Here is a 27487-nt window from a genome sequence, read left to right on the forward strand (position 1 = left end):
CCTGGAGCCCATGAAGGTGACAGTTGGGTAAGAAGCACAGGTGTTTCCCTAAGAGGAGGGTAGGTGGCTAGAGACCAGCTAGTCTCTTGAGAACGGCCTGTGCTCTCCACTTGCTGAGGACAGTGTGAGGGGAGGAAGCCCTGAGCTGACCGCCATCACAGGTGGCCTTTGCCATGATAAATTGGTCTGCATCTCGAAAAAGCCTATTTGCAGCAAAACGTCAGTGGCTGTAAAGATGGACCCTAGTAATAATTAGGAGTTTAATTTTGATGAATTACAGCTTCACTGCTATAAATGTGTTGGAGCACCACAGAGGAGCCCTGGGCGGAAAATGGCCCTGAAGTGTTTCTGTAGGAACCAGGAGGAGCGTCCGCCAAGGCTGTCGCCGCTCTCTGTCATCACTTTACGAATTTTTGGAAAAATCATTACATGTAAACAGTCCCCCAAAGAGTCATCTAAGATCTGCAGTTACGTGAGCTGACTTCTGTCATTTTGATTACACTTTTTTCTTATTTGCCCATAATTTATCCTTATTTTAACAGACAACATTTTGCCTACTTACCATGATTTATGTGAATGTTTTTTACTGCACACTTAGCTTAAGAGATTAATCGGGGATAGCCAAAGTCCCAAGAGCTGGGGTTTTCAGAAGTTCCTGTGTGTGGAGGGAGAAGGATTTTCTCTCATGTGTGCGTGTGTGTCTGTACTGTATGTGTACATGCATACATAAATGTGGGAGGTGTATAAAAGCCGATCTTTGAAATGGGGCAGGGGAAGCAGTAAGAACAGCTGTATCTCCCGTCACAGCTTGCTGGGTTTGATCCGCTGCTCTGTCTCGTGACTTGAGCTTCCTGCCCTTTAAGACCCCGTGGGATGGCAGCCAGTGATGGCTCGGGCCCTGTCACCCACGGTGGGAGACTTGAGTTGAGTACCTGGCATTGGCCCAACCCAGCCCTGGATGGGAACCAGTGGGTGGAGATTTGCTGTGGAACAAGACATTCCTGGCCTGTCTCCTCTTCTGCTTCCTCTCCACTAAATAAATCAATAATGCCTTGCAGCACGTGTTCTAAACCCTGGAGAAACTCCTGTCTCCCCCTTTTCTCCTCAGAGTTGTGCGTCATAGCAAACCCACCAAGCTGTTGGTCCATATGCTGAGAGCTGCCTGCATCCCTTCTGTTGCTGCCATGGCTGGCTCCCACCGTGTGCCTCGCTATACCGCCTTCCCAGCCTCTCCCACAGACTGAAACCTTCCAGGCCCCAGCTCGTCTTTATTGTAGTAGGCCACTGGTTTTGTCATGTCCCCAGGAGATTAAAGTCCATCAAGAATTGATGTTTACTATACCAATTTAGAAATCGTCAACTCAGCCCAAGGTCACTGTTGTTGCCATGCGATCATATTTCCTTGAATTTTGCCCAAATCTGTATTTTCTGTGAGTGAGCTCATCCTAGATCTAAAGTTATGTAGTGGCTGTTCAGCCTAGTGATTCAGATCCCCAAATCCAGCGTGGGAATGCCCGGGTTCATCAGGGGCTCCAACTCCACATACTGTCTTTCTGATGGTGAAGAGTGTTAGAAACAGCGGTGCGGCTCAGAGTTGAAGCCCAGCCACAGTGGGAGGCCTGGGTTGAGTTCTTGCTCCCTGTTTCAGCCATGTCCGGCCATGATCGTCTCAGGCATTTGGGGAATAAACCAGCAGGTATTGGTTCTCCGTGTGTCTCAGGTAGATAAATAAGTAACTTTTTCAAATATTTAAGAAAATCTAAAATGAGTAATAGACCTGTTCCACACCCAGTCCCTAAGCAATCAGTTCCCCCCTCCAAATGCAGTGCAGTCACAGTTAGCACTTTCTTAGGCAGCTTTCCAGAGAAATCAGATTCTTAAAAATGTATATCGTGTATATTTGTTGTTCCACAGTGATAGCATTCTAAATGCACTGGTGCCCCTTCATTCTTGTAATTGAAATATACCTTATTAATCATTTGGTGGTAGTAAAAATAGAAGTGACTTGCTTCCTCAAATGGCTGTAGAGTATGTCATGTATGGATAGCCAGGGCTTTATTCATGGATGCTTGGACTGCCTCCGACCTTGTCATCTTGTTGTGACAAACATTGCCACAAGCAGTGTCTTGGTCACTGTATCACCGTCTGCCTCTGTGATCTGGGGGAAATAGGTCCCTACACAGGGAGGTGGTAGGACAACCATAACGCATGTCTATGCATACCACCCGTATGTGTGTCAGTCTGTTCTCCCACAACTCATTGCATCGTGCTGCTTTGGCAAACACAGTGCAGGAATCCGTGAAATCCATGAAAAAGGATGTTTTACTTTCCGTTGTGGTTTTCCCATTATGAGCAGTGCTGAGCGCCACTTTGCGTTGGATTGATGTGCAGGGTCTTCAGGAAGCTAGCCATTGTGGGGAGGTGCAGCACGCTCCCTGGTTTAGTGTTATTCGGCTTTGTTTATCCTGATTTTATGATGTAGGAATGACTCCGTTTTTATGTAGAAGATGCATCAATTTTCATTATGGCTTCTGCCTTAAAAGTCATACACAGGGGAAAAAATCCTTCTCTACTTTCCCTGTTTAACATTTCCTGTTAAATTCTGTCATCTTTCTGGAATTTCCTTTAGAAAAATTATTGAATATGAATCTAATTTTACAACCCCGTGTTAAATGTAAGTAAATGATATATTTTTTCTTTTTTAATTGAATATATGTGTGTGAATATATATATACACACGCACACACACTTAATCTGGGAGGCTGAGCGAGAAAGGGCTAAGGAAAGCAGAGCTTCGGTCCGCCAGTGCACCGCCCAGATGTCGGAGTGAGCAGTGCTGGGCCGGGGGCAGCTCGGTACCTGGAAGCCGGGAGCCATCAGCACTGCCTCCCCAGCTGGAAGCGGGTCGAGGCACTCCAGCCGGCGATGCCTGTGTCTCACTGCTGGCCCATCCGCTACACCGTGCACTGCCCTTTCCTTGTGTAACAATAATTTCAGTATCTTTGAACAGCTTTTTGTTTTTCTAAAGGATAGTGTTTTAGGTTGATTCTGCTCTCAACGCCTGTACATCTGTAATGAACATTGCTGTGTGTGTCTTAGTAGCCATTTAGAGTTGTTTCTGTTGGACAGATCACTGAAAGTAGAATTACTGGGCACAGGTGATAAACTTTCCTGTGCGTCAGTGTCCTCCTCCACACGGCATGCACCAGTTTGTCCTCCCGCCGACAGAATGCTCCGTCCCTCCGCCGTTTCAGAAGATTGTAAGAACGGGACAGAAAGCATGGTTCTGGGTCGTGCCAAAGGCTGGACATTGGTGTGTGTGTCTGTCGCTAACCTTAGTCACCTTTGGTGCTCCCTGCTGGATTCGTTGTCTCCTGCCCCTGACTTCGTTGCTGTGACCTTGGTGTCCTTCAGTTTATGTGCTAGGCATATTCATCATTTGTCACATTCGCTTCTCACTGGGTTAGGTCTTTAAGGACAGAGAGGAGTTAACGGAAGCAGGGCGGTTTGTGGAGAAAGAACAGACCTCTAGGAGAATGGGGAGCAATTGGGGAGCTTCCCCCGGTGCTCCCCAGAGGAGCCGGCGGGGGGGGCAGAGGGCAGAGCAGAGAGTGTGCCAATGGCAAAGTGGGTTTTCTCACCCTGGTTTCACTTCCTCACTCCAGAACCCTTCACTAAGTCACAGACCTTGTTCAAACAGTTGAATTCAATTATCTCACTTGCCCTCCTGTTTGTGGTTAAGAAGCTCTCCGCCCTTGCCTTTCCTCCGGCGCCTGCCACTTGAACTGTCGGCAGGAGCACTTGAAGCTGACTGATGGAGAAGATGGCCTTTTTAAGCTGTGCGGCCCTGGAGACAAGGTTTTTAATGCCTTTTCAGAAGCGAAGAGCAGCTTGGCTTGTCCCGTGTCCCTGTCTCGGGGAGCTCATCCTTGGAAAGCAGACTCTGTGCCTGCTGCGGGCAAAACACAGCCACGCTCCGTCAGGACCTGCGAGCTCAGTCTGTGTTGTTTTATTCTGCCTGGTTCTTATTAGAATTGAATGAGACCATGTGTGCCAGGTGCTTTATGCAATACTTGGGGGGGGGGGGGGGGGGGGCCCCAGCCCCCAAAACATCACTGCAGATAACTGTGGAAATGAGGCCTGCTCTTCAAGGGCTTCGGAAACCAAAAAAGCAGAGGATCTACAAGGGTCTTCAGAAAATTTATTTTGGAAAAATGTGGATTACTGAAGAGACTGCATGAGATGTCAAAGTTTTTTGGCTGCAAAATCAGCATGCTTTGGTTGCATTTGGTTTGACTTTTGAAATACTCTGGTGCTCTTCCACTCACAGGCCCTCTTCAGTGTTGAAGCTTTGGGTTCTTCGGGTACTTTGTTCTGCTCCTGGAGTCGAGAGTTTGATCAGTAAACATTTTGCCTTCCCCACCTGTTCCAACAGTCATTCCTGGGACGTTTTGTCCCACTGTAACTTTAATTATCTACACAGCTCAGTCTGTCTACATCTCCTACTCATGGGCTAGATACCCCTACCCTGTTCTCAAGGGCCTACTTTCTTCCTACATATTTCTTCCCAACTTTTTTTTATTTTGCCACGTTTGAGATTTTTATTGTAAGTTTCTCCTCTGTTCTGTTTTCTATAATTCAGTGCAAATTTCTGCTTCTCTCCACTTTGTGTGTGTTCCCTGCAACATGCAGACTTGTGGAAATATCTCCCCAGTCCGGGGAACCTCCCCCAGCAAGTCCCCGTGCTCCTTTGCGTTGGCTTGGAAGGGCTGTGTTAGCATATGTAGATGTCATCACATCTATATGGCCCGTGCGTGCTGGTGGGTTTAATGCTAGATTTTTTATATTTATTTATATATTTATTTTTCATTGGAGAGTCAGATATACAGAGAGGAGGAGAGACAGACAGGAACATCTTCCGCCCAATGATTCACTCCACGTGTGGCCACAATGGCCAAAGCTGTGCCTATCTGAAGCCAGGAGCCTGGAGCCTGGAGCCTCTTCCCGGTCTCCCACGTGGTGCAGGGTCCCAAAGCTTTGGGCCGTCCTCCACCGCTTTCCCAGGCCACAAGCAGGGAGCTGGATGGGAAGTGGGGCCACCGGGATATGAATCTGTGCCTATATGGGATCCTGGCATGTGCAAGATGAGAACTTTAGCTGCTAGGCTACTATGCTGAGCCAAAGAAGAACGTGGGAAGCTAGTTAAAATAGAGAAGACTTCACTTTAGTGGGGTCAGAATAGGGGAGCAGGTAGAGAGTGGGGGTTGGAGCTGGACAGAGGGCAGGGGCTTTGCAGCTAGACGTGGTTCCATCTGAGCAGCAGGCAGAGTCCCTTGTTTAAGTGAGGGAGGTGCAGACCACCACAGGGGCACTTAAGGGAGGAGGAAGCGATTGCACAGTTGTCCCGTCCAGCAGGACAGACAACGGGGACGCGACCAACCTAGGAGAGAATAAAGGGACAAGAGGCACAAAGAATGGACAGCAAGACAGGATGTCTGATCAAGCTGCCGGTTTATTGATTTTAATTGAGGGGTTTTATACTCTTCAGTAACTAAAGCTCAGGGAGGAAAGGAGAAACTGGGACACAAGCCATGGTCTCAAGACCGATTGTTCTTGAGCAGCTACCATATCCACAATAGTAACCAGCATATTAACAATAGCATAGGTAATCAGTAACAGGATGTCGGCAGGTACAGCATAAATCACATTCTGAAACAGTTGCTACAAACAATTGAAGCTAAGCTTGTGATCAGTTTCATAACTTCTTTCCCAAGCATCTAACCAGCCGGGGGTTTTCCACTGGCCCACAGTTCTATATTCAAAATGGCTTCAGTGTGGCTCTAGTGCAAGGCTCCTGACATGGCTACAGTGTGGCTATAGTACACGGCTCCTGACATACAGTCTCCTTGGTGAAGTGGACAGCGTGCTGTCCTGGCAGTTAGCCGTGTCCCCCAGTGGGGAGCATCGCAGAGCAATAAGCATGCATCCCACTAGCCACCTGACTGGCTGTGCCTGGTTTGTTCAGTGGCTGATGTGTACCCCATACCCAACTTGCTGCTTCCAGAACTGTCTATTTCCTGAATGATTTTTTTAAAGATTTATTTTTTTTCATTACAAAGTCAGATATACCGAGAGGAGGAGAGATAAGAAGATCTTCTCTCTGATGATTCACTGCCCAAGTGACTGCAACAGCCAGTGCTATGCTGATCTGAAGCCAGGAGCCAGGAACTTCCTCCAGGTCTCCCATGTGGGTGCAGGGTGCCAAGCTTTGGGCCATCCTCGACTGCTTTCCCAGGCCACAAGCAGGGAGCTGGATGGGAAGTGGAGCTGCCAGGATTAGAACCGGCGCCCATATGGAATCCCGGTGCGTTCAAGGTGAGGACTTTAGCCACTAGACCACACTGCCAGGCCCTGTTTTAAATTTTAAATCATAATCTTTTGCAATTGAAGCAAGTTACTTTTTTTAAAAAAAGATTTATTTTTTATTATTTTGTTTATTGGAAAGGCGGATATACAGAGAGGAGAGACAGAGAGGAAGATCTTCCGTCCGATGATTCACTCCCCAAGTGAACGCAACAGCCGATGCTATGCCGATCCGAAGCCAGGAGCCTCTTCCGGGTCTCCCATGCGGGTGCAGGGTCCCAAAGCTTTGGGCCATCCTCAACTGCTTTCCCAGGCCACAGGCAGGGAGCTGGAAGGGAAGCGGGGCTGCCGGGATAGAACCGGCGCCCATATGGGATCCCGGGCGTGCAAGGCAAGGACCTTAACCACTGTGCCACCACGCCGGGCCCAGAAGCAAGTTACTTTTAAAAGCAACAATTTGTCTGGTGACTGACCATGTGCTCTGCCGGAGGGCTCCAGTGTGAGCCTGGGAAAGCAGTTGAGGATGGCCCAAAGCCTTGGGACCCTGCACCCGCGTGGGAGGCCTGGAAAGAAGTTCCTGGCTCCTGGCTTTAGATCGGTGCAGCATCGGCCATTGTGGTCACTTGGGGAGTGAATTATCGGACTGAAGATCTTCCTCTCTGTCTCTCCTCCTCTCTGTATATCTGATTTTTACTAAAAATAAATAGATAAATAAATTTAAAACACTAACAAAGCAGTAATTTGTGTATGCTGCCACGTGCCTGGAGACACTCGAGAAGTGGACTGGTAACGGTGTTTGTCCCAGAAGCTTGTGACATAGGGTAGTCGGGTGGCATTGCCTTGAAGGTGTGAGGGTGAGCCATGATCTGGAACAGCCCACCAGCCTCTCCACCCCACAGAATGTGCTGGAATTTAGCAGCTTCCTCTTAGTGACTATAAAGGAGGCAGCTAGAATTAAGTCCCCTGAGCAGAGCATGTGACACTCCGCACAGGTGGAGTGCCTACCCCAGAAAGGCTTGACTTTTCCTGGAATATTCAGTTTGGGATTATAAGAGAAAGTACAGATATGTTCACAGACCGGGTAAACAGAGAAGCCAGGCTGTGGGACACTGCTGAGAGAGGACAGATGCGAGGGACACTGTGTGAACTGGCCAGATGACACGCGGGAGCCTTGAGCACCAGAGGCCATGATAGGGGCCTGTATTTGGTCCACAAGTGTCAGTGCGGGGGCAGGAGGCGAGCCGGACTCGGGCACTGAGCAGCTTTCATTACTGCCTCCTGGGTAGATTGGCTCCCAGGAAATCAGCATGAACAGAGGGGACCTCAGAAAGGGGGTGACGGGACAGCCAGTGGTGAAGCTGAGGGCGCAACACCTGATGTGGACCAAGAGGGCAGGCTGCCAGAAGCAGCACCCAGGGACTGCCCACTTCAGAGGACAGAACAGGACCAGTAGCATATGGTGAAAAACGTGGACTTACTGTCCTGCGTGGGAAGGATGGTTCGGACGTGCCATTGAGTTCTCTTGCCCTGCCTGCTGTCAGCCTCTGGCTCTGGTTAGGCTCAGCATAACGCAAAACATGTTTAGCAGCAGCTCGCCGCGCGTTTGATGCCAGCCCTGCCCGGTGATGCAGTCAAGAGGCCACCAGCCAGAATGCATTTGAGGAAAATAAGTGCAGAAGGGGGAGGGGAGACTGAAACAGAGGCAGGGCAGAGACAGAAGTGGTCACCCTTTCCTGCCAGAGGTGGCGCTTTGGCCAGATTTGTGACTACCAGCATAACATTCTGATCGTTCGAAATTAAAATGTGTACAGCTGAAAAGTAAATTCTTTTGTGGTTGTGAGCTAGGGAGGATGTCAGTTGTTGGGGTGAAGCCCAGCTAAACCTGTGCTTTAGCAAGAGCAGGGGCTGCAGCAAGGAAGCAGGGAGCTGTTCATAATGGCCTCCATTTCAAACATGTATCCATGGGACAGGCGCTGTGAAGCTGCGGGCCAAGCTTCTGCTTGCAGTGTCATCAGCTCTTACGACAGCTCCACTGCCGAACCAGCCCCTGCTGACGCTCCTGGAAAGCAGCTGTAGACGCTGCAAGAACTTAAGCCCCTGTACCCACGTGGTAGACCCCGCTGGAGCTCCAGGCCCCTGACTGCTGCATGGCCCGGCCCCGGCAGTGGTAACTGTCTGGGGAGTGAACCAATAGGTGGAAGGTCTCTCTCAATCTCTCTCCCCCTCTTTGTATCCCTCTCACTCTCACTCGTCTCACCCCACTTTTCAGATAAATAGATCTATTTTTCAAAAGCACATCTAACATTTGAACTGCAGCTCTGGATTCCTTTACACACACTGATTTCCGAGCTGTCGAGTTCCATTTCATTGGGTCAGGATTGTGCCAAGTCAGAATGTCCTGTGCCCGGAGCACTGGAGGGTCCTCACTAAGAACTCATGATGAAGCCGGTTCTGTGTGCGACATGGAACACTAACCAAGCGCCCTGCCCCAGCCCGTCACCACTGAGAAGCCTGCAGGCAGGAGGAGGAACGGGGAGCTATGTTATAGGAATGGTCGCTTTGACTTCCTTATGCCCAGAAACAGCTGTTGGCTTATCTGGCCTTTGAACTCTTGTGTGCTCAGCAGACAATGTGAGGAGACTGCACTGAGAGACTGTTGTCAGGAAAATCTTGCAGCCCGTTAGTAAAGGAATGAGGCCTCCCTGGGCTCCGCTGCTTGTCGTTGATACTGAATGCTCAGGAGGCCCTCTGCAAACACTGCCTGCTGGTGCGCGCAGGGTCAAGATCAAAGTGTCAGGTTCTGAAAGTGCAAGTTCCCAAATCCTGCCTTTTCCCTCTTACGAGTCCTAATGTTAGAGGACCTACTTGTATTTTTAAATGCAAACAGTCCTGGCATTTGAATTTTACTGTAAGATTCCATTTCATTTTAGGAAAGTTTGTCTAAAACAAAATCTGTCCTTTCAAAAGGGATGTGTTTGTCCTCAGTGTATGTAATCCCTCCCCCACTCCTTAGGAAATGTGTATTCACCTCCTCTCATTTCTTTCCCTCTATGCCATTCTTTTGCGGCCCAAGCAGTGCCTCTTCAGCCGTTGATTTGAGATACAGGCAGAGTGCTCTGAGGTCATTAGAAAGAGCAGCGAAGGCCAGGTCTGACGTCTGCATTGAACTGTTTCTCCCCTGAGGCCGGAGCAGATATGGGTTGAAGGCCATGGTGCGTGCATGTGGGAGTGTGCGTGGCCAAGGACCTTGGAGTCTGGGGACACTGCTCTGCACACATACTGCCGTGTGACCCTGAGAACATAGGGACCCCGGGTGAGACCGTGGTGTAAGGACTGCGTATGCCAAGCACTTGCGTTTGTTTATGAAGTCTTTCCCCGTACGAAGCTCCATGCCAAATTCCAGGCACACTTTAGGAAGTCTCACCTCCCGGGAGCACTGAGCTACCAATGCAGAGACACGGCCTTATGTTGAGAAGCTTGGCCAAGTTCACACACACAGTAGGTGCTGGAGCAAGAGTGCCACCGCCACATCAGTGTATGTCAGAGACCACTGCCCTGAGCCACTGGTATGTGTTGCAGCGTGGCCTTTACCTGCCAGGGAGGATGGGGCGTAGGGGTGTGCCGAAAGCCAAGTTCACGGTGGTGCGTGTTCCCAGCCTCCTTGGACCACAGCACGGTGCTTGGCGTCACAGACGGAGGTGTGAGAGCCAAGGAGGCTCAGGAGTGCAGAGCTGGCGCGGTCCAGCAGACGCGGACGGAGGTGTGAGAGCCAAGGAGGCTCAGGAGTGCAGAGCTGGTGCGGTCCAGCAGACGCGGACGGAGATGTGAGAGCCAAGGAGGCTCAGGAGTGCAGAGCTGGCGCAGTCCAGCAGACACCGACGGAGGTGTGAGAGCCAAGGAGGCTCAGGAGTGCAGAGCTGGCGCGATGCAGCAGACACCGACGGAGGTGTGAGAGCCAAGGAGGCTCAGGAGTGCAGAGCTGGCGCGGTCCAGCAGACACGGACGGAGGTGTGAGAGCCAAGGAGGCTCAGGAGTGCAGAGCTGGCGCGGTCCAGCAGACACCACTGTCTTGCAGCACATACATGCACTGCGTCTTTAACCTTAGGATGTTTAGTGGGTTGTTTTGCTGTTGTTGTTGTTTTGTCTCTACAGTGAAAGTTCAGTTATCCACACAGACAGAGGGCAGCCAAACATAGCTACCTATACAGAGCCTGTGATCATAGGAGCTATTTTTATGTGACTTCATTAAGAATCGACATTTTCCTAGATCTCTCTGCTCGATTATCCCGGACAGTAATGAGTTGTCCTGACCCCTGAGCACTGATCAAGTAGGGGAAGGGCAGGCGGTCATGTTAAAGGGAGGCTGCCGAGTTCCTTCAGAAGCCCAACTTCGGATGTGCTGACGCCCCTTCCTCCCTCTGCATTCATTGTAGAACATACGCTGTCAGGAGGATACGAGATGCCTTCAGAGAAAACAAAAACGTTGAGGATCCTGTCAGAATCCAAGCCTTAGTGAGCAAAGCCAAGCGGGACCTGGAGATGATCCGGCGACAGGTAAGATGGCTCCGTGGCGCCCTGCTGTGAAGAGCGCCCGGCTCTGACTACCCCCTCTTGGTGTTGGCGACACGGTGCACTAACGCAGACATGGAAGGATGAAGCAGCGTATTACCAGGTCTTGAAAGCGAGGACAAAGGTTCTGGTGTTCCAGACCTGCTCGAAGGGCACCCTTCTGGGGAGCTGGCAATGCCAGAGGTGTGAAGCACTCTGTCTTGACAAGCTGTACCACATGTATGTGTATGGGCATCCGTGGCATGTGTGCAGATGGACATATATGGATGTATTCTCCTCCTCCTTTCTCCTCCCAAGCCAAGGTTAAGTAGAAGCGTTGCTCTGTTCCTAATGGCGCTGCCTTGGGCCTTGCCCCACAGAACTGCAGATGGGCAATGGCTGCAGGTGCAGACAGCTGAGGCGCTATCACCCTGGGCAATGGGCGATGGATGGCTGCAGGTGCACATAGCCGCGGCACCATCAGCCTGGGCGATGGCTACAGGTGCACATGGCTGAGGCGCTGTCACCCTGGGCAGTGGGCGATGGCTGCAGGTGCACATGGCTGAGGCGCCGTCACCCTGGGCAATGGGCGATGGCTGCAGGTGCACATGGCTGAGGCGCCGTCACCCTGGGCAGTGGCTGCAGGTGCACATGGCTGTGGCACCATCAGCCTGGACAATGGCTACAGGTGCACATGGCTATGGCGCCGTCACCCTAGGTGATGGCTGCAGGTGCACATGGCCGCGGTGCCGTCAGCCTGGGCGATGGCTGCAGATGCGGGCGGCTGAGGCGCCGTCACCCTGGGCGATGGGCAGTGGCTGCAGGTGCAGACACCTGAGGCACCATCACCGTGGGCAGTGGGCAATGGCTGCAGATGCGGGTGGCTGAGGCACTGTCACCTTGGGTGATGGTTGCAGGTGTAGTCATTCTCCCTGTCCCCCTGTGACACAGCTGTAATCACCATGGCTTCTTGATAGCGCTTTCTGACGGTAGCTTGGTTGTAGATTGTGGAGGGAAGGTCCCTCGCAGTCTTCCTAAGTTCCCGTAGTGTTTTGGCAAGGGATTCTTTGGCATCATCGGGAGGTGCTGGCATGGTTAATGTTATGTTAGCAGCAGTTTCTCCTGACCCTTCTTGATGCTTGGCCCTAAACAGAACTTAGGTGTATATATAAAACTGCACAGTGCATTTTAAAGCCCCCTGTGCTCTTCACAATGGAGTACTCCCTCACAGCCTGACATTTCAGCCTCTGACAAGCCTCCTTGGGTTCTTGCATTTGTCATGCAGTAGAATTCATTACCGCATTCAGACAGGCCAGGAAATGATCTTTAGCTAACAGCATGAAAAGATAATACAGTGGTCAGAAAAAGAGACTGATCTGTGCGTTCACATGCACTGTGACAGCGCTGGATAGATGAGTCGCCGTTTTTTGGAAACTTGAGAAGGATGGCATTTCCCAGGCACCAGTGCTTAAATTTCACGGGATCCTTTGGCAGTGGAATTCAGGGGGAAAGCAGGGAGCTAGGGATCTTGTTCTGCATGAACTCTGCAACAATCAGTTCTTTCACACTTTGTCCGTGAGGGATTTGGGAAGCATCTCTCAGCTGCACAGAAAAGGTGTTGTGTAAATAAGCCCTACCCTGGCTTCTTGTACTGGGGCTTCTGTCTGAGTGACCCGCACTGGACGGCCCCAGGGCGTCAGATCAACCCAGAAGCAGACACTGGAGCAGGGGCTTCTGTCTGAGTGACCCACGCTGGACAGCTCCAGGGCGTCACAGCAGCCCAGAAGCAGACACTGGAGCAGTCTGATGGATTGCAGGGTAAGGGTGCCCTCCCCAGGACTGCCTGGTGACTGCACCTGCCTGATCAGGCAATGTCAGGCTGCCACCTTGCAGGGCCAGGGCCACCTCACTAACAAAGGGTGGTCCTCAACCTCCCCAGAGAGGCCCTAACGTGAGAAAGCGTGGGAGAACCACCTAGCCAACGATGCCCAGCTGCTGACAAGCTTCTGCTCCAGCTTCGTTCTGTTTCACCTTGAGACTGTTCCTAGACCCAAGTGTGATGTTCGCCCAACGGAGCCCGAGATACGACAGCTTCCCTGAGCATTCCCGCCGCACGCAGATGGCGGAGGGCCACTGGCCAAAGGCCTAACCAGAGACGGAGCCTGTCTGCTTTCCCACTAACCCCCGCAGCCTGCTCCCTCCCCCGCCCTACGCACCCACCCTCCTCTATTCCCCACACGGCATCACCAGGCCGAACTTCCTTGAAAGACAGAAGCAGATCAGGTCACAGCCCTCCAGTGTCCTCCAGGCCCTGTCCCGCTGATGATCAGACCGGGGGTCTTCCCACGGAGGCCGTCTCTTGTCTTCCCCGCTCTCTTCCTGCCAGCCCTGGTGTGCCCTCAGCAGCTGTCTCGCAGAGCCTTTCAGCCTTCTGCCCAGTCGAGTCCCTCTGCACGCTTGCCCTCCTCTCCAGCAAGGCCTGTGCTCAGCCTACCCTTCTCACAGAGGCCCCCCCGATAACGCTATGGCCGATGCCCCCCTCAACCATGGGGGACACATTCCAAGACAACCCCCTCCCCAGGGCCTACCCGGAATCACTGGACATCACCAAGCATTGCATATGCAGTGCTGTTTTGCTTACCTCTGCATGGAAGCTCGAGGCCTCTTGCACCTTAAATAAGCCCTCATTGCATACTGTACCTCGAACTTGCGTAGCTTCAGGTGGGAAAGCAAAGTGACATGAGTCCTTTAGGTTCTTTCACAGTTTCACGAATAGAAGCCTGTTTCTACTGTAGATCCTAGCAACCTCACCATACAGCATTTTTTCCCAAAGTGAAAAATGTTCACCTTTTCACCTAAAGGAAGCAATTAAAAAGAAAAAAAAAAGATAATATTTATTTATTTGAATTATAGTTAGAGGGAAAGACAGATTTTTCCATTTGCTGGTTCATGCCCCAAATGGTTCCAACAGCCAGACCTGATTCAGTCTGAAAGCAGGTCTCCCCCATGGGTGCTGGGGCCCAAGGACTTGGGCCATTCTCTGCTGCTTTCCCATGTGCATTAACAGGGAGTGCATTGGAGGTAGAGCAGCCAGGATTCAAACCAGCGCGCATATAGGACGCTGGTATTGGAGTTGATGACTGCCGTGGCACAGTGCCCATCCCTTAAAGAAAACACTTCATCACATGTCTGACACAGCTGATGCCCAGTTGGGGGCTGATGCTGAGACCCCCTAGGTGCTGTCCGTCTGATAACCAGGAAGGCTGCTCGGGAGCATGGGCTAGGAGCCCGCACAGGCGGAGCACGCTGGCCCAAGCGCGGGCCACGTCCCAGGTGGGACACAGCAGTCTGGTGCAGGATCTCAGCATGCTACTCAGAACAATGCAGTTCAAAACTTACCACTGTTTCTGAAATTTTCCTCTTCACATTTATAAACTACAGGTGATAACAGATGATTAAATCCACAGAACCCCAAACCACAGAGGAGGCTACTGTCCTAGCTGTGTTCTCAGTTTTCTGCCTCTGTGAGATAGTAGGGGTCATGAGGTCAGCTGTGTGTGCCATGGTCACTACTGCCTGGTGGTCCAGAGCAATGGGCATTAGGGTCAGCCTCCCATAACTGTATCAGAGTCACACGTCAGGATCAGCCTCATTTCCACGTGACTGCCCAGCAAACCTGTGCTAAAGCCCCTCCTCACGCGTGTGGACCCCCGACCTCAGCACTCCTCCTGCTGCCCCACGTGCCAGGCACGCAGCCTCTTCAACCTCAGGCAGGCCTGGCGTTAACACCACTGTGAGCCTGGGACGATTTTGTGTTTGCTTTAAAAGTCTCCAAGCAAAATCTCAGCTTGTCTGAATCAGGAAATGACCAAGGTGCAAAAAAAAAAAAAAAAACTAAGCCAAGATCACATGGCCAGACATGAGCTCATTTTTGTTTGGAGTTTTAAAAATCATTGTACAGGTTTTTGTTTTTGTTTTTTTAAGATCTATGTATTTTTATTGGAAAAGCAGATTTACAGAGGAGAGACAGCAAAGGAAGACCTTCCATCCACTGGTTCACTTCTCAAATGCCACAGTGGCTGGAGCTGAGCTAATCCGAAGCCAGGAGCCAGGAGCTCATGGCATCAAGATTTCAGCACGAACTTGGAAGTTCAGGGACATGATCTCCTGTGTCAGCAGAAAGTAAAAAACGGAGATGTTCTAAGTCACCCTCTCGTTTTGCTGCCATGGCGTTGCGGTATCAAGCTAGCTACGCCTCCCCTTAGGGGTCACCCATCCTCTGGTTCTGTGCTGCGGGCAGGATCTTGAGTCTCTGTCACTGACTCCCGGGGGACAGCTCCTCAGGACCGGTCTCACGTCCAGAACGGGCAGGGATTGTTCCTCCGGGGTGGGCAGCAAGCCTTCTGTTGCTCGTTTTCCGCTCCGAGGAGCCCATCCCACTGCCAAATGCCTGCTTTGTCTTTGACATTCTTAAGCCTACCCTGCCTCTAAAAATTAGTCTAATCTGTCAGTCCCCAGTTCCAGCTGTGTGCCTCAGCTTATTCCAGAACCAGCAGAGATAATCTTGTGTTATGAGAAACCAATTTTGTTTCTGGATAATTCTGTAGAGGCAGATTGACCCTGATAGTTCTGCTCAGCAGAAAGTAAGTTCTGGACCAACGCACACACACTCCCTTCTACCTGTCTGTTCCCCAGGAGAGATCAGAAAGCTGGGACGGGGGAGGATAGTGTGTGGCATAACAGGATAATCCTTCACCAGCTGCTGTTGGCATCCCAGACGGGCACTGACTTGCATGCTGCTTGCCCAACTCCTCATAGAGCAGATCCCTGCTTATGCCCTAGGAAAGCAGTGGAGGATGGCAAAGCCCTTGGGCCCCTGCAGCCATGTGGGAGACCTGGAAAGGGGCTACACCCAGCTCTGGCTATCGAGTGAACCAGCAGATGGAAGAGCTTGCTCGCTCTCTCTGTCTCTCTCTCTCTCTCCGACTTTACAAGTAAAATAAATAAATCATTTTAAAGAAAGAAAGAGAGGAGGAGAGAGGAAGCTTGGTGAGGACTTTTGTGTATTATCTAGGGGGAGCCCAGACAGGCAGCAGGTGCGGCTGCGTGTGGGGAATGGTCAGCCACTCTCGGGCATCCTGGGCAGCAAAAGCTACAGAGACTCCTTCCGGTTCCCATCGATGAGCATGAATTCCAAGTCGCTGTTAGTCATCGGCCCCCGGTCACTGCAGCCCCGCAGCTCACGATGGCCCTTTGGTTCTTAAAACACCACCAAGTGCTTGCTCTGTGCCGTTGCTGCCAGCCTGCCAGCCCTGGCTGCTCCCGGGGTCACTAAGACTGGCTCCACCCACCCTCCTTGTCTGATTCATGGGAAAGGCTTGTCATCTGTGTCTGTGCCCATGTGTTTCAGAGAGAGAACCAACTGGAAGAGTTTGTCAGGAGGGGGAGATGTCACTGGATACGCAGGAATGGAGTAGGCAGCAGACAGAGATTCAAGGTTTTTTTTTACAGCTCCCATGAATTCTTTTCCTGACTTCAGGTATCTTGAGTTAAATCGATGACTTGGAGCCTGGTGAGAAGTAATATATCTTTGCAAAAGTTTGGTTGCATTTACAGCTAAGAAACAGAGCTCATTAGTGTCAAGTGACTCTCCGGTTCTTCTGGGTTCTCAGGTAACAGCAAATCCGAGCGAGAACAGAAGTGTTGGAGTGAGAAGGGCTTACAGCTGGAGTTTTCCATAGGCCCTGTGCGTAATTGGTTACTCCGGGAGAGCTGAGGAAGGAGTAGCTGTTCCCAGGCACTAATGGGAGCAGCTGAGTAGATTGAGCGCTGCAGCTGCAGTGAAGGAACGCTGGACCTCCGTACCGCACAGGCAGCACAGTGAGGCTTATGTATCACCTCATCAGCTGCACGGAGGACTGCATTGTTGGAATGGCAGGTAGTGGCACTGCTGCCTGAACTTCCATAGCATCAGAGTTTTGAAGTGGATTTGCCTTCAGCTTCCCAGTGGTCACTGTTTGCCAAGATGGTTATACTTTCCTGAATCCAGCAACTCGGATAGTGGAAGCACTGGACTCAGTTAAACACCCGCGGCTCTGAGCAGCTAAGGGCATTTGCTCCTTCAGCCACTGGAAGAGGAGAGGGCTCGCCAGGCCACGCAGCACCCGCTGTCATTAGTGTGAGCCTGTGCGTGTGTGCAGTGAAGCATGTCCCGTGGCTGTTCTCTCTTTGCAGGTCACTAAATGCACATTTGCTCACTTCCTTGGCATTATTTGTGGGGCCGTCTGAAGCCATATTTGTTGTTACTTTGATTGGCCGAGCAACCACTCAGGGGAGAAGCCTGCCAGTGTCACTGTGCAGGCGCTCTTGTGGCATGAGAACTGGAGGAGCAGCAACTGCCTGCCTTACCGACAGCCATGTCAATCCCCATTACCGTGCCCGACACACAGTTAGGATTCAGGTAAACTTGACACTTAGCCCCCAGTCTTATCCTTTTAGGACAACCAACGAAAAGATTGGCTTGCTTTAGATCATTTTGGGGGAAAAGAGGAGCTGTACCCTGCATCTCTTCTCGATGTGTGCGTTGAAGAGTTCAGGAAAATTCCTGCAGTGTATGTAGCTGCTCTTTGGATGGGCTAAAGGGAAGTTGGGCCTTACGTTAGAGGCATTTGGACACATGCACAAAGTCATACACTATTCACAGACCAACGGGTAGACAGGCGAATGGATAAACCAGACCCCGTGCTGCTTACAACAGGCTGCGAGTTCCCCAGCATGGGAAGGGGCTCTCATTCCGTGTTGCAGCATGTGCACTGTGCAAGCTCGAGCACGTGGTGCTGGGAAAGCAGCCACACACATCAGAGGGCTAATACCGCAAGGTCCCGCTGACACGAGGCATCTGGAAGAGGCAGATGCCCGGAAACAGAAAGCAGGACAGGGGGGAATAAAAGGGAAGTTGTCTACTGGGTACAGAGTTTGACTGGGTCTGTTCCACCACAGTGTGATGTATTTAGTATTTGTGAACTGTACACTTGAAATGGTTAAGGTGCTGAGCCGGTTGCATGTGTGTGATTAGAAAGGCGGAGACAGAGAGAGCTCCTGTATGCAGATTCGCTCCCCGAGGGTCTGCAGCAGGCAGGACTGGGCAGGACGAGCCAGGAGCCAGGAGCTCTGACAGTGGCGGCAGAGTCTCAGCTGCAGGAACAGTCCATGCGGCCATCTCCAGCTGCGTGTGCTGGCAGGGCACTAGGATGGCAGGCCAAGTCTGGGCTTGCACCTCGCCACTCTGATCTGAGATGGTGACATTCCAACCTGTGTCTCAACTACCAGGCCAGATTGCCGCCCCTCCAGGTTTTATTTATAGTGAAAACAAACATAAACACAAACTTTTCTTCTCTGAAATGAAATATACCAAGTCATTGAATTGTTTTTCATTGAGAAGAGTGAAATTAAATACTTTAAAGAGAGGTATTTGAAGATACAGGAAGTTTAAGGCATTTGAAGCTAAACTGCTGAATTCACACCTGGGCACTTGGTTTTCGTATCAGTAAATTAGAGATTGTATACTCCCTGTTCTTTTCTTCTTTTTGCCAAAGGCACTGATGAGTTTGAGAATCAATTCTTCCGTGTCCAGTTTTCTTTGACTTTACAGAACTTATGCTACAGATGAGCAAAGTTGTGTGCCGGCCAAGAATTTATACTATCCTAAATCCTTGCAGCTTCTCTCACTGTCTCTCTGCTAGAAGGAGAGTTGGGAATGGAGTGATTTCACTCATTTGCTAGCACGCCTGCCATTAGTCGTCTTTATTGTAAAAGATGTGCCGCCAGTGTTAGAGGAAATCTCTCACCGCACTGTATTCTTCCCAGGAAAACAGAATGGGAAGAACGATAGTGCGGTCACTAATCCACAGGAAAGAAATGCAAGTGTTTCCTCCAAGCGCCAGCCAGTGTTAATAGTCAGTCTTCAGAAAGTTCACCAAAAATGTGTATCATGAAAAAAATGAGTTTAGAAAGAAATTTTAAGAATATAAACTTAAGTTTTTAATTCAGACTTTGTGAGCTGTCATCACACTTGTTTCTCCTAAGTTTGACCTCTTCATACTTGACTTCTCAGTCACATTACCCACAATCCACCGGCTGAGTCAGCTGCACTGTGCTGCCTGAGCGCCTGCTGTCACGCCACATCGTTAGCAGCTGACCTTCTGAGGGCCTTGGAGACGGAGGGGGCATGGGGTTCGGAGCGCCCTCAGAGCCTCACTGAGGCTGTTTCTCGTCTGGATTCTGTGATGCCCCAGCCACTCCTCTCAGCACTCCCAGGTCCGTCTATTGTGCCAAGTGTCAGGTCGAAAGTGGATTTTCAGAAGTTGTCCCAACATCACCTTGCCCTGAGGCTACCGTAGTCAGTGAAAAGTACATCCAAGGGTCGGCTGTCCCGTCTAAAGAGGACTAAGCCGCCAGAGGCAGAGGCAATACAAGTACTGCCTGAAACTCCGATCACAGTCCCCCAGGAAGGGTCTACATCGCGAGCTTGCACCTGTGGCACTAGCAGCATCTTGTATGGGCGCCAGTTCAAGTCCGGTCTGCTCCACTTCCAATCCAACTCCCTGCTTATAGACTGGGAAAGCAACAGAAGATGGCTCAGTCTGCCTGCCAAATAAAAAATAAAGCTTTAAAAAAAAATCCCTCCAGAAAACAACATGAATTTATATGCAATGACCAGTATCTTTTGGATATAGGAAATTTTTTAATATGAGTTTCTCACTGAGTTTAATATGAGTTTTTAAATATGAATTTCTCAGAGTTTCACGGCCTGACTTGTGTGTAGCATTGGTCTTTTCTGTCTGTTCAATATCAAATTCCTCCACAGCTACAAGAATTTACACCTCCCTGTTTGTGGGGCAACATTGCGCTCCCCATGTCAGCATTCCTGTGCTTTCATTGGTTTCGCGATTGCCCAAAGTTTTCAGGAACTCTGCAAGGGTGGTGCGTGCATATGCAATGTTCCATTTCCTGTCTTCAGGATGCCTGTCTCAGATCTGCGTCTTCACACCCAACCGTGGATATTCGGTATATTTCTCCCAGAAAGCACAGTGATGCTGAGAACGGTCGCGTTCCCTGCAGCTCCTGTGGGAATTGTCCGTACAGTGGCCATGCTTGTCGGATGCAGGCGGCATCGCCCTGGAGGCCCGAGAAGAACTTGTTCCGTTGCTGAAGCCCCCCGGAAGCAGGTACTGTGCACACCAGCACAGACAGCGCGCTCTCCACGAGCAACGCAGGTTCCCACCTCAGCCCAGTCATCTGCCTGGTGACCCTGGGCAGGCTGTTTGCTGCTTATATGCTGCCCGCCACCCGCAGCATCACCACAGCGGGGGCAGCTGGGTGTGCTCCTCTGTGCTGTCTGCGCCCTGCGCCGCGTGCTGTGACCCCGTGGTCTCTGCGCTGCCCAACGACAGGAGACTGGTGAGACAGGCACTGCTGCCCACCATGTTTTCACAGAGGAAGATTCAAACGTGGCACATCTTTGCAGTGATTTTCCCCCAAGGGGAGCGTTGGGCTCACCCACCTCTGGCCTCACTTGGTAGCCAGCTCTCAGAAGAGCCTTATCCCCACAGAGGCAGACAAGATGCAGGAGGAGGAAGAAGGCAGGAGAAGACACTGTTTGCTTTCTTGCAGCAGATCTGGGAAAGCCTGCTGGAACGCAGTGCCTCACCCTGTGTGGGTGCTGAGTAGTGGGTCCTCAAGGCAGGCACTTGAATCCCTTCTCAAAAGCTGCCTTATTCTCTGCCTTCATAAAGGGGAAAGAATGAAAAATAAATAAACAGATGCCAAAGCCACTCTGTGCAAATGTTGAAGTTCAGCCACCTCATTTTAGAAGTGTTTGCTCAGACTGTTCCTGTGGAGCCGGAGGTGGCTTTCAAGCTGTCAAGGAAGTACCTACCCCTGAGTGGACACCTCCGCACACCTTGCTGGCCAGCTCGGTCTCCAGCTCGGCCTTCCAGCTCGGCCTTCCAGCTCGGCCCTGCAGCTCGGCCTTCCGGCTAGTCTGAGTGGATCCCTGTGTTATCCCGCAGACCTTCCCCTCAGATGACAACAGACAGTAAGCTGGCGCTCCGTCCTATTTGCTCCGTGTTTCTGTGCCACACCTTCTGGAGGTGGGAAGGAGGTACAAGGACCCCCAGGCCCAAGACATGACCAAGGACATGAACCTAGTTCCTGAGCATTCAGCACATAGTTAGGGATGCCTGTTTCAGATTGCACAGATTTTTTTTTTAAATACTTGTTTTTATTTGAAAGGCACATTTTTACATTGACAGTAGAGCAATCTTCCACCTGGTGGTTCAGTCCCCAGATGGCTGCAAAAGCCAGAACTTGGCTGGGCCAGGCCAGAGCCAGGAGCTTCATCGAGGTCTGCCATGTGGATGCAGGGGCCCAAGGCTTTGGGCCATCCTCCGCTGCTCTCTCAGGCCAGAAACAAGGAGCTGGATTGGAAGTGGAGCACCTAGGACATGAACCAGCATACTTAGGGGCTGCCAGGGCGAGTGTGTTAGGCCACAGCAGCCACCCTGATTGTGTGGATTCTTACCTGTGTGGGTCCGTTGGTGCAGAAGGATGTCCCCTAATTTAGACATCTCCCATCCAAAGCACTGCAGGGTGCTTTGGATTCTTTTTTTCTGAGATAACAGGAGTGGCAAGTCAAGCAAGAGTTTTGAGTGAGAGGCACCTGGTGTGAATCCTGACCGTCACTCTCCATCCTTACCAGAGGATTCTTCAGTGAATGTCAGTTTCATACTAGATATTTTTTTCAGAGTTATTTATTTGAAAGGCAGAACATCAGAGAAAGATCGGATGGTTTGCTGCCCCATGGTCTCAAATGCCATGGCTGACCAGACCAAAGGCAGGAGCCTGGACCCCATCCAGGTGTCCCATTTGGATGACAGGCCCAACTACGTGGCCATCCTCCGTCGCTTCTCAGGCTCCTCAGCGGGAGCTGGGACTCAAACCAGCACTTGGCTAATTCACTCCTTAGCATTCATTGTGCGTTTGAAATGCCAGAGAAAAGTGACACCTCCGCCATCTTTTCATCTTCCCACACACATGCATTGCCTTATGAATGGTCAAAGAACTCTAGATGTGATACAAACCTGGAGTATTACCATGAATTGGTCCTAGAGCATCGGGTCCATGATGTCTCGTGGTGAACGAATGTTTTCATGAACTGGCGATATTTACCAACTGTGATTGAAAGGCCTCATTAAGCAGGAACCGAGTGCCGCTAGTTATCCCACTTGGCTGACGAGTGAGTGTGTTCCAGACGTGCCTGCACAGACCTGGACCTCCCGTAGGAGCCCAGGCACTGACCACCAGCCACTGGCCCGGGAGCCGCGAGGCCTGCTCCTGTCCCACCCCAGCACCCTCGTATGGCTGCAAAGGGGGTTGCTCTCTGCGCCATTTTTGATGCCCAGCATGTTCCGATGCTACAAATAAATGATGGTGATGATTATGAATGGGGCAGAAGCGCCCCCTGTGACTGCTGGATTGTGACCAAGAGCCGGCTGTGGTGCTGGCCACCTCTCTGTAAGTGATTTGACATCAAGAAGACACCGTGAGCGCCTGGCTCTCGCAGACACCGTGTTGTGTTGCGCGTGGAGGAGCAGCTGACTTATGTAATGCCGAGTTATGTAACGCTGGTTCCTCGCCTCAGCCTCTGCAGCAGGACCGAGTGGCTACAGGTGATGAAAGCTTTTAACACCCAGGAATTGCTCAGGGCTCATGGTGATCTCAGGGGCTGCGAGCTGTGAGGCAGAAGCCACCCTTGGACACAGCTGACAGGTGATTGGTGCCTCAGGTCCTAATGAGCTCTGCTTTCCCAGGACTTGGGAGAGTAATGGGGTGGGAGTGAAAAAGCAAAAAGTAAAATTTCCTCCTGCTTTAAACAAGGTTCCCCCTTAGCTGAGCCAAACTTAGTGGTTTTGTTTTGATTTTTTTTTTGTATATTTAAATAACTCATAGCTATTATTTAGATTCTACAGCTATTTGTAGACCTCTTGTTGTCAATAAAGTTAAAGTATTTCTCTGTAATTTAGGTATTTCTTAAAACAGTCATGTTTGTTTCCTGTAGGACCAACACCACTTTCTCTCCCCCTGCCCCCTTCTACCCTCAGCCCTTCCTCTCTCTCTTTCCCAGGAAGGAAAATGGCTTGCTCCTGGCAGGTGCAGCCTGTCCCCAGGCGGGGCAGCCATGTTTGGTGCCCTGCCTTTGCAGTATTCTGGCTGCATCAAAGCCATGAGCCTTCCATTGCTGTTGGAACTAGCACAGTGTCAGCTCACAGCCCGCACCCAGTGAGCCCTCTTCCTCCTTCACCAGCTGCCATTCCTTCCCCATTCTGGCCTGGGTAAGTTGGCCTCATCTAGGCCACCTAAGCACTTTAAATAGGACTTTATGCTGCAGCAAGTATCGCATTTGTTTGCAGTGGTGTTGTTCAAACAAGTCATCCTCGCCTTTAGCCCATGAGCCTCCAGAAACATGGGCTGCCTCCATGTTCACTGTGGACCAGTGCCTCGTGGGTGCAGTCGGCTCTCCGTGTGGCTTGTGGAAGGCAAGCCGGCATGGTCAGAAGGCACAGGAGGCAAAGCACCCAGTGGTAGAAGCTCAGCAGGCCTTGTCTTGACTGGGCTCTGAGCACTCGGCCTCCTGCCCACAAGTCCTCTCTCTGTATTGAATGGAGATGGTGGGGAAATCCCTGGGATGCTGAGAGCCCTCCACTGACAGCACACTGCTGCCTGGTGAGCAGATTGCCCACAGCTCCCCAACACTCACACTGAAGAGGAAGCAACCAACTCCCTTAGGAGAAAGCAAGCCTCAGGCATCCCCTGCTGTTGAGGACTTTGTCCCACTCCCCTAAACCCTGCAAACAAAGCTGGAAAGCAGTGGTGCTGTGGTGAGGTGAATCCCAGGCAGATAGAGCGGGGCTGTCCAGCCAACTCTGCTTCTCCTGCTGTCTCGGGACCCACTGGGAGTGGTGACAGGCCAGCAGGAGTGGTTTCCTGCCTCGTGGTCCTTCCGGGGCTTGAGGAGTCCAGTCCAGTGACTCCCTGCAGGACTCATTTGCATGCAGTAGGCCTATGGAGGAGGCTGGGCAGCGACCTCAGTAGATGCTAGGCAGTCACTGTGGCCTCCTGTTTCAAATTGCTGTTCCTGTACTTGTTTAAAGACTCGAGTGCCAGGGTGAATCCCAGTGGATGTTCACACCCAGAAAGCAGCGGCCAGTTCATCTCCCGTGCATCCACTCTCGCAGCCTTCTGAGCTCCGCCACTCTGCAGCCCTGAGCGTCCAGCGCGCCTTGGAATGTAGGTCTAACTTCCCCGAATGCTCTCCAGTGCTTAAGGTAGAACTGTGAGGGCTGAATTCCAAGTGACAGCTTCACTATGAAAAATTTATCTCCTACAGATAAAAGTATACCCACTGGTATCCAGAGGGCCAAGGGGACACGCAGTCCACAGAGCATTCCCTATTTTAAAATGTTCCCATCACATCATAGGCTGCTAGGCCATGAAATGAAAGAAAAGCTGCAGGAGAGTAACAGCAAGTAGGGCAGGCTGGTGTTTGGATGCAAAGCGCGGAGGTGCCTTCCTTTGAGCAGAGGGGGAGCAGGAGCCATTTATAGGCCTAGCCGGGAGCTGCTGCAGACAGCAGATTGTGCGGGGAAGGGAAGCCTGGTTCCTCCGTTGTCTTTCTGCCCACACCCTCGTGCATACAATGGTGCCTGCTGCACAAGCCGTGCCTTGTCAAAGCATGGGTGACATTTTCCTTAGATCTCTGTGCCACTCGTCTCCGAGAATTCGTATTTCTAGGCTTCGTGATGAGTCTCTGGAATGAGTTCAGCATACAAGGAGGGGTGGGAGGAAGCCCGTGATCTGTGTTTGAGGAATTCATGCCCCAGTGACAGGTGGAGGCATCCTGTGTGCATGTTCAAGCACGCGCCTACATCGAGGCAGAATTACTTGCATGACTTCTGGATTCATTTGACTTGCATGCCTTTGTCTTCTAGGCACAGGGCCTGTGTTATGTATCCCCACACTTAACACAGGGTCCCATACGTTGAGGGTGCTTAGAAAACTTGAACTGAATGATACAGACTTCTTCATTAGGAGCTCTGCCTCATTCACTGTGTTCTGGAATAGCCTCAGTGGGGACAGGTGAGGAATATTGTAGCAGAATTTAATCCATGCCGTGAAGCACTAGTTAGAACCGTAGCTAACGGCAGTGAATCTGTCCTTGAGGACGATTAGCAGCAGCCCCAACATACATACCAAGGGCCAAGGTAGAAGCCAAGATTTTGAGCTGAGGACTCCATCACCTCCCGTGCTGCCTCCTATAATGACTCTTTAACTGCAGTGAATTTTGTAAAAATCTGAGTCAGGTATACTTTGAAGCCTTGTGAAGCCTTGACTAACCCCTTACAACTGACAGCCAGTGGCTTGCTCAAAGCCGGAAGAACAGATCCCCAGGGGAGGTACTCAAAGCCCAGAGAGAAATGAGATGCGGCCACCAAGAGCCCTGCAAGGGTGACCACCAGCTGGTGCAGAAGGATGGGTTGTTCCCTCTGGAGCCACAAACAGATTAACCAAGGAGGTGAGTCAGGACGTGAGCCAAGAGCCAAGCCTCAGGCCTGGAGCAGGATTTAGTCAGCCCAGTGAAATGACTTGTTCAGAGGAGGAAATGAGTCTATACCATGAGCAAGCAACCCCCTTGGTTTGCGGCTCAGCAGTCATGCAGACCAGCAGCATAGGTGTCCAGAGTCCTGTGGTATCAGAGGAGGCACCTTCCCAAAGAAGAGTCCAGCTGTGGGTGTTGTTATTAAGGAACTCACACCCCATCTGTCCCGTTGGGAAGAATATGTGGGAAGATGAAAGAGCAATGTAGATATACCCCACAAGGCTGTTGTTTGGAGCATATCCTGTACTCTGATCTGTTTAAAACTCTCGTTGCTCTCAGAGCAGCAAGGGGACCTATAGGAAGGGGCGTGACAGTTGGTGGCTTTTGGGAGCCAGCCTAGTGTGAAAGCCAATGCACTCAACCCAATGTCCTACTACACAGAGCTGAAGTCGGGGTGTGGTGGGCCAGACCCATGCACCCAGCTTTTCTTGAGAAATCATAGGTAAAACTGCGTGCTTCCTCCCCCAACTCTAGGACACTCAAGGTCCAGCACACTGATGACAGTCTGGCAGTCTCAGTGTGGGAATGGAGGGACAGTGTGACTCACAAGAGAACGTTGTTTGTAAATGATGACTATTTCGAGATATAATTCACATATCACACAATTCATGATGAACACGTACAACCCAGTAGTTTTGAAACCCAGTTCCCCCTTGGCACTTTGCTGCCAGCTCTGGGTTCTGATTCAGCCACATTCTCGGTACCACTGGCTATTACCCGCTATTCTGACGATGGCCAGCCCTGCTGACTTGAGTCCGAATGGCGAGCGCTGGCCTGCTTGCCCTCTGGAGCACTCTCAGGAAGGCAGTTGAAGGGCTTGGCTTATTAGACATGAATTAACAGAGGACATGAGAAGTCTTGCAGAACTGAGCTTCTATCATTGTAGCAGGGCGACCATCATCTCACGGGATGATGCACCGAAACAAAGAAAGTGAGAGTTTTTATACTTTCACAGGAACAGTGCAAGTGGTGGCAAAGCAGGTGCACAGAGCACAGATTAGCCGAGTTTCCACAAGGTCACAGTAGCCCGTAACAGGTCCAAGTACAGGATAAATATGTAGCTCTCCTGTGGGAACAAAAGAATCAGGCTACATTCCAGGGCACAGCAAAATATCACACTCTGGGATCAGGTCTTCCATGACTCCAGGCCTGTGTGCGGCCTTGTCCTCTGCTTTATGTCTCTCCTGGAATGTCTGCCGGGCATCCACACCACTGGGGAAACAGAAGGGGTGATGTCGGTACCTAAACACCTTTGTGGCCTGGGAGCCACTGGAGTCCCCTGGCTGACCCCTGTGCTGACAAGAGGCGAGTGTGGTCTGGATGGCCCAGGGCTGGCTCAGATGTCCTGGAGCCCTCCTGGGGCCCTTGCAGAGGGACGGGCCTGCTGCATGCTTCCGAGGCCCTGCCGGGGTTCTCCCCCTCAGAGTTGGCTGACTCAGTGATCCAGCATCTTCCCTGCTCCACACAGATCCCTCTGCTCTCAAAGGCTTCAACCTGCCGGTCAGTCAGCCAGTCAGATTTCTTTAATCCTGATTCTGCTTTACAAATCCAGTGTCCTTTACCAACTCCTCTTTCAAGTGTTCATCTCTGGTCCTCTTTTTGCTGGCCACATGACTAGCAGATATTTGCACCGGAGTGTGTTATCAGCAAGTCTGCGAATTAAATGTCTTTCTGTTAAACGTGTGTTTAAAAACAGTTCCTCAGAAACCAGGCTCACATATTCCATCTTATCTGTCCATAGGGAATGGAGCCTTGATTTGTAAGCTGTTTGAAATAAGTCCAAGGTTACATTCAGCTCTATCTAAATAGAGGAGTACCTGCAAGTATGAAAATAATCCCACCACTGTTAACATGTTCATT

General features: G+C 51.0%; 1 protein-coding gene and 1 long non-coding RNA gene across 3 annotated transcripts in view; both read left to right on the top strand.

Moving 5' to 3' along the window:
- LYRM4 (LYR motif containing 4) overlaps positions 1–27487 on the top strand; it is a 103445-nt gene that overhangs the window by 17586 nt on the left and 58372 nt on the right. For both annotated transcript variants that reach the window (XM_040984029.1, XM_040984030.1), the window contains exon 2: positions 10797–10917. In XM_040984029.1, coding sequence (XP_040839963.1) covers positions 10797–10917 — 121 coding nt within the window. The remainder of the gene's footprint in view (positions 1–10796; positions 10918–27487) is intronic.
- Positions 11705–12042, top strand: LOC121159040. Its single transcript, XR_005884297.1, has 2 exons — positions 11705–11735; positions 11829–12042. It is a non-coding gene; the product is annotated as an uncharacterized LOC121159040 (long non-coding RNA).

Source organism: Ochotona curzoniae, unplaced genomic scaffold (assembly GCF_017591425.1).
Source record: "Ochotona curzoniae isolate NIBS_2020 unplaced genomic scaffold, NIBS_Ocur_1.0 contig_4064, whole genome shotgun sequence".
NCBI lineage: Eukaryota > Metazoa > Chordata > Mammalia > Lagomorpha > Ochotonidae > Ochotona > Ochotona curzoniae.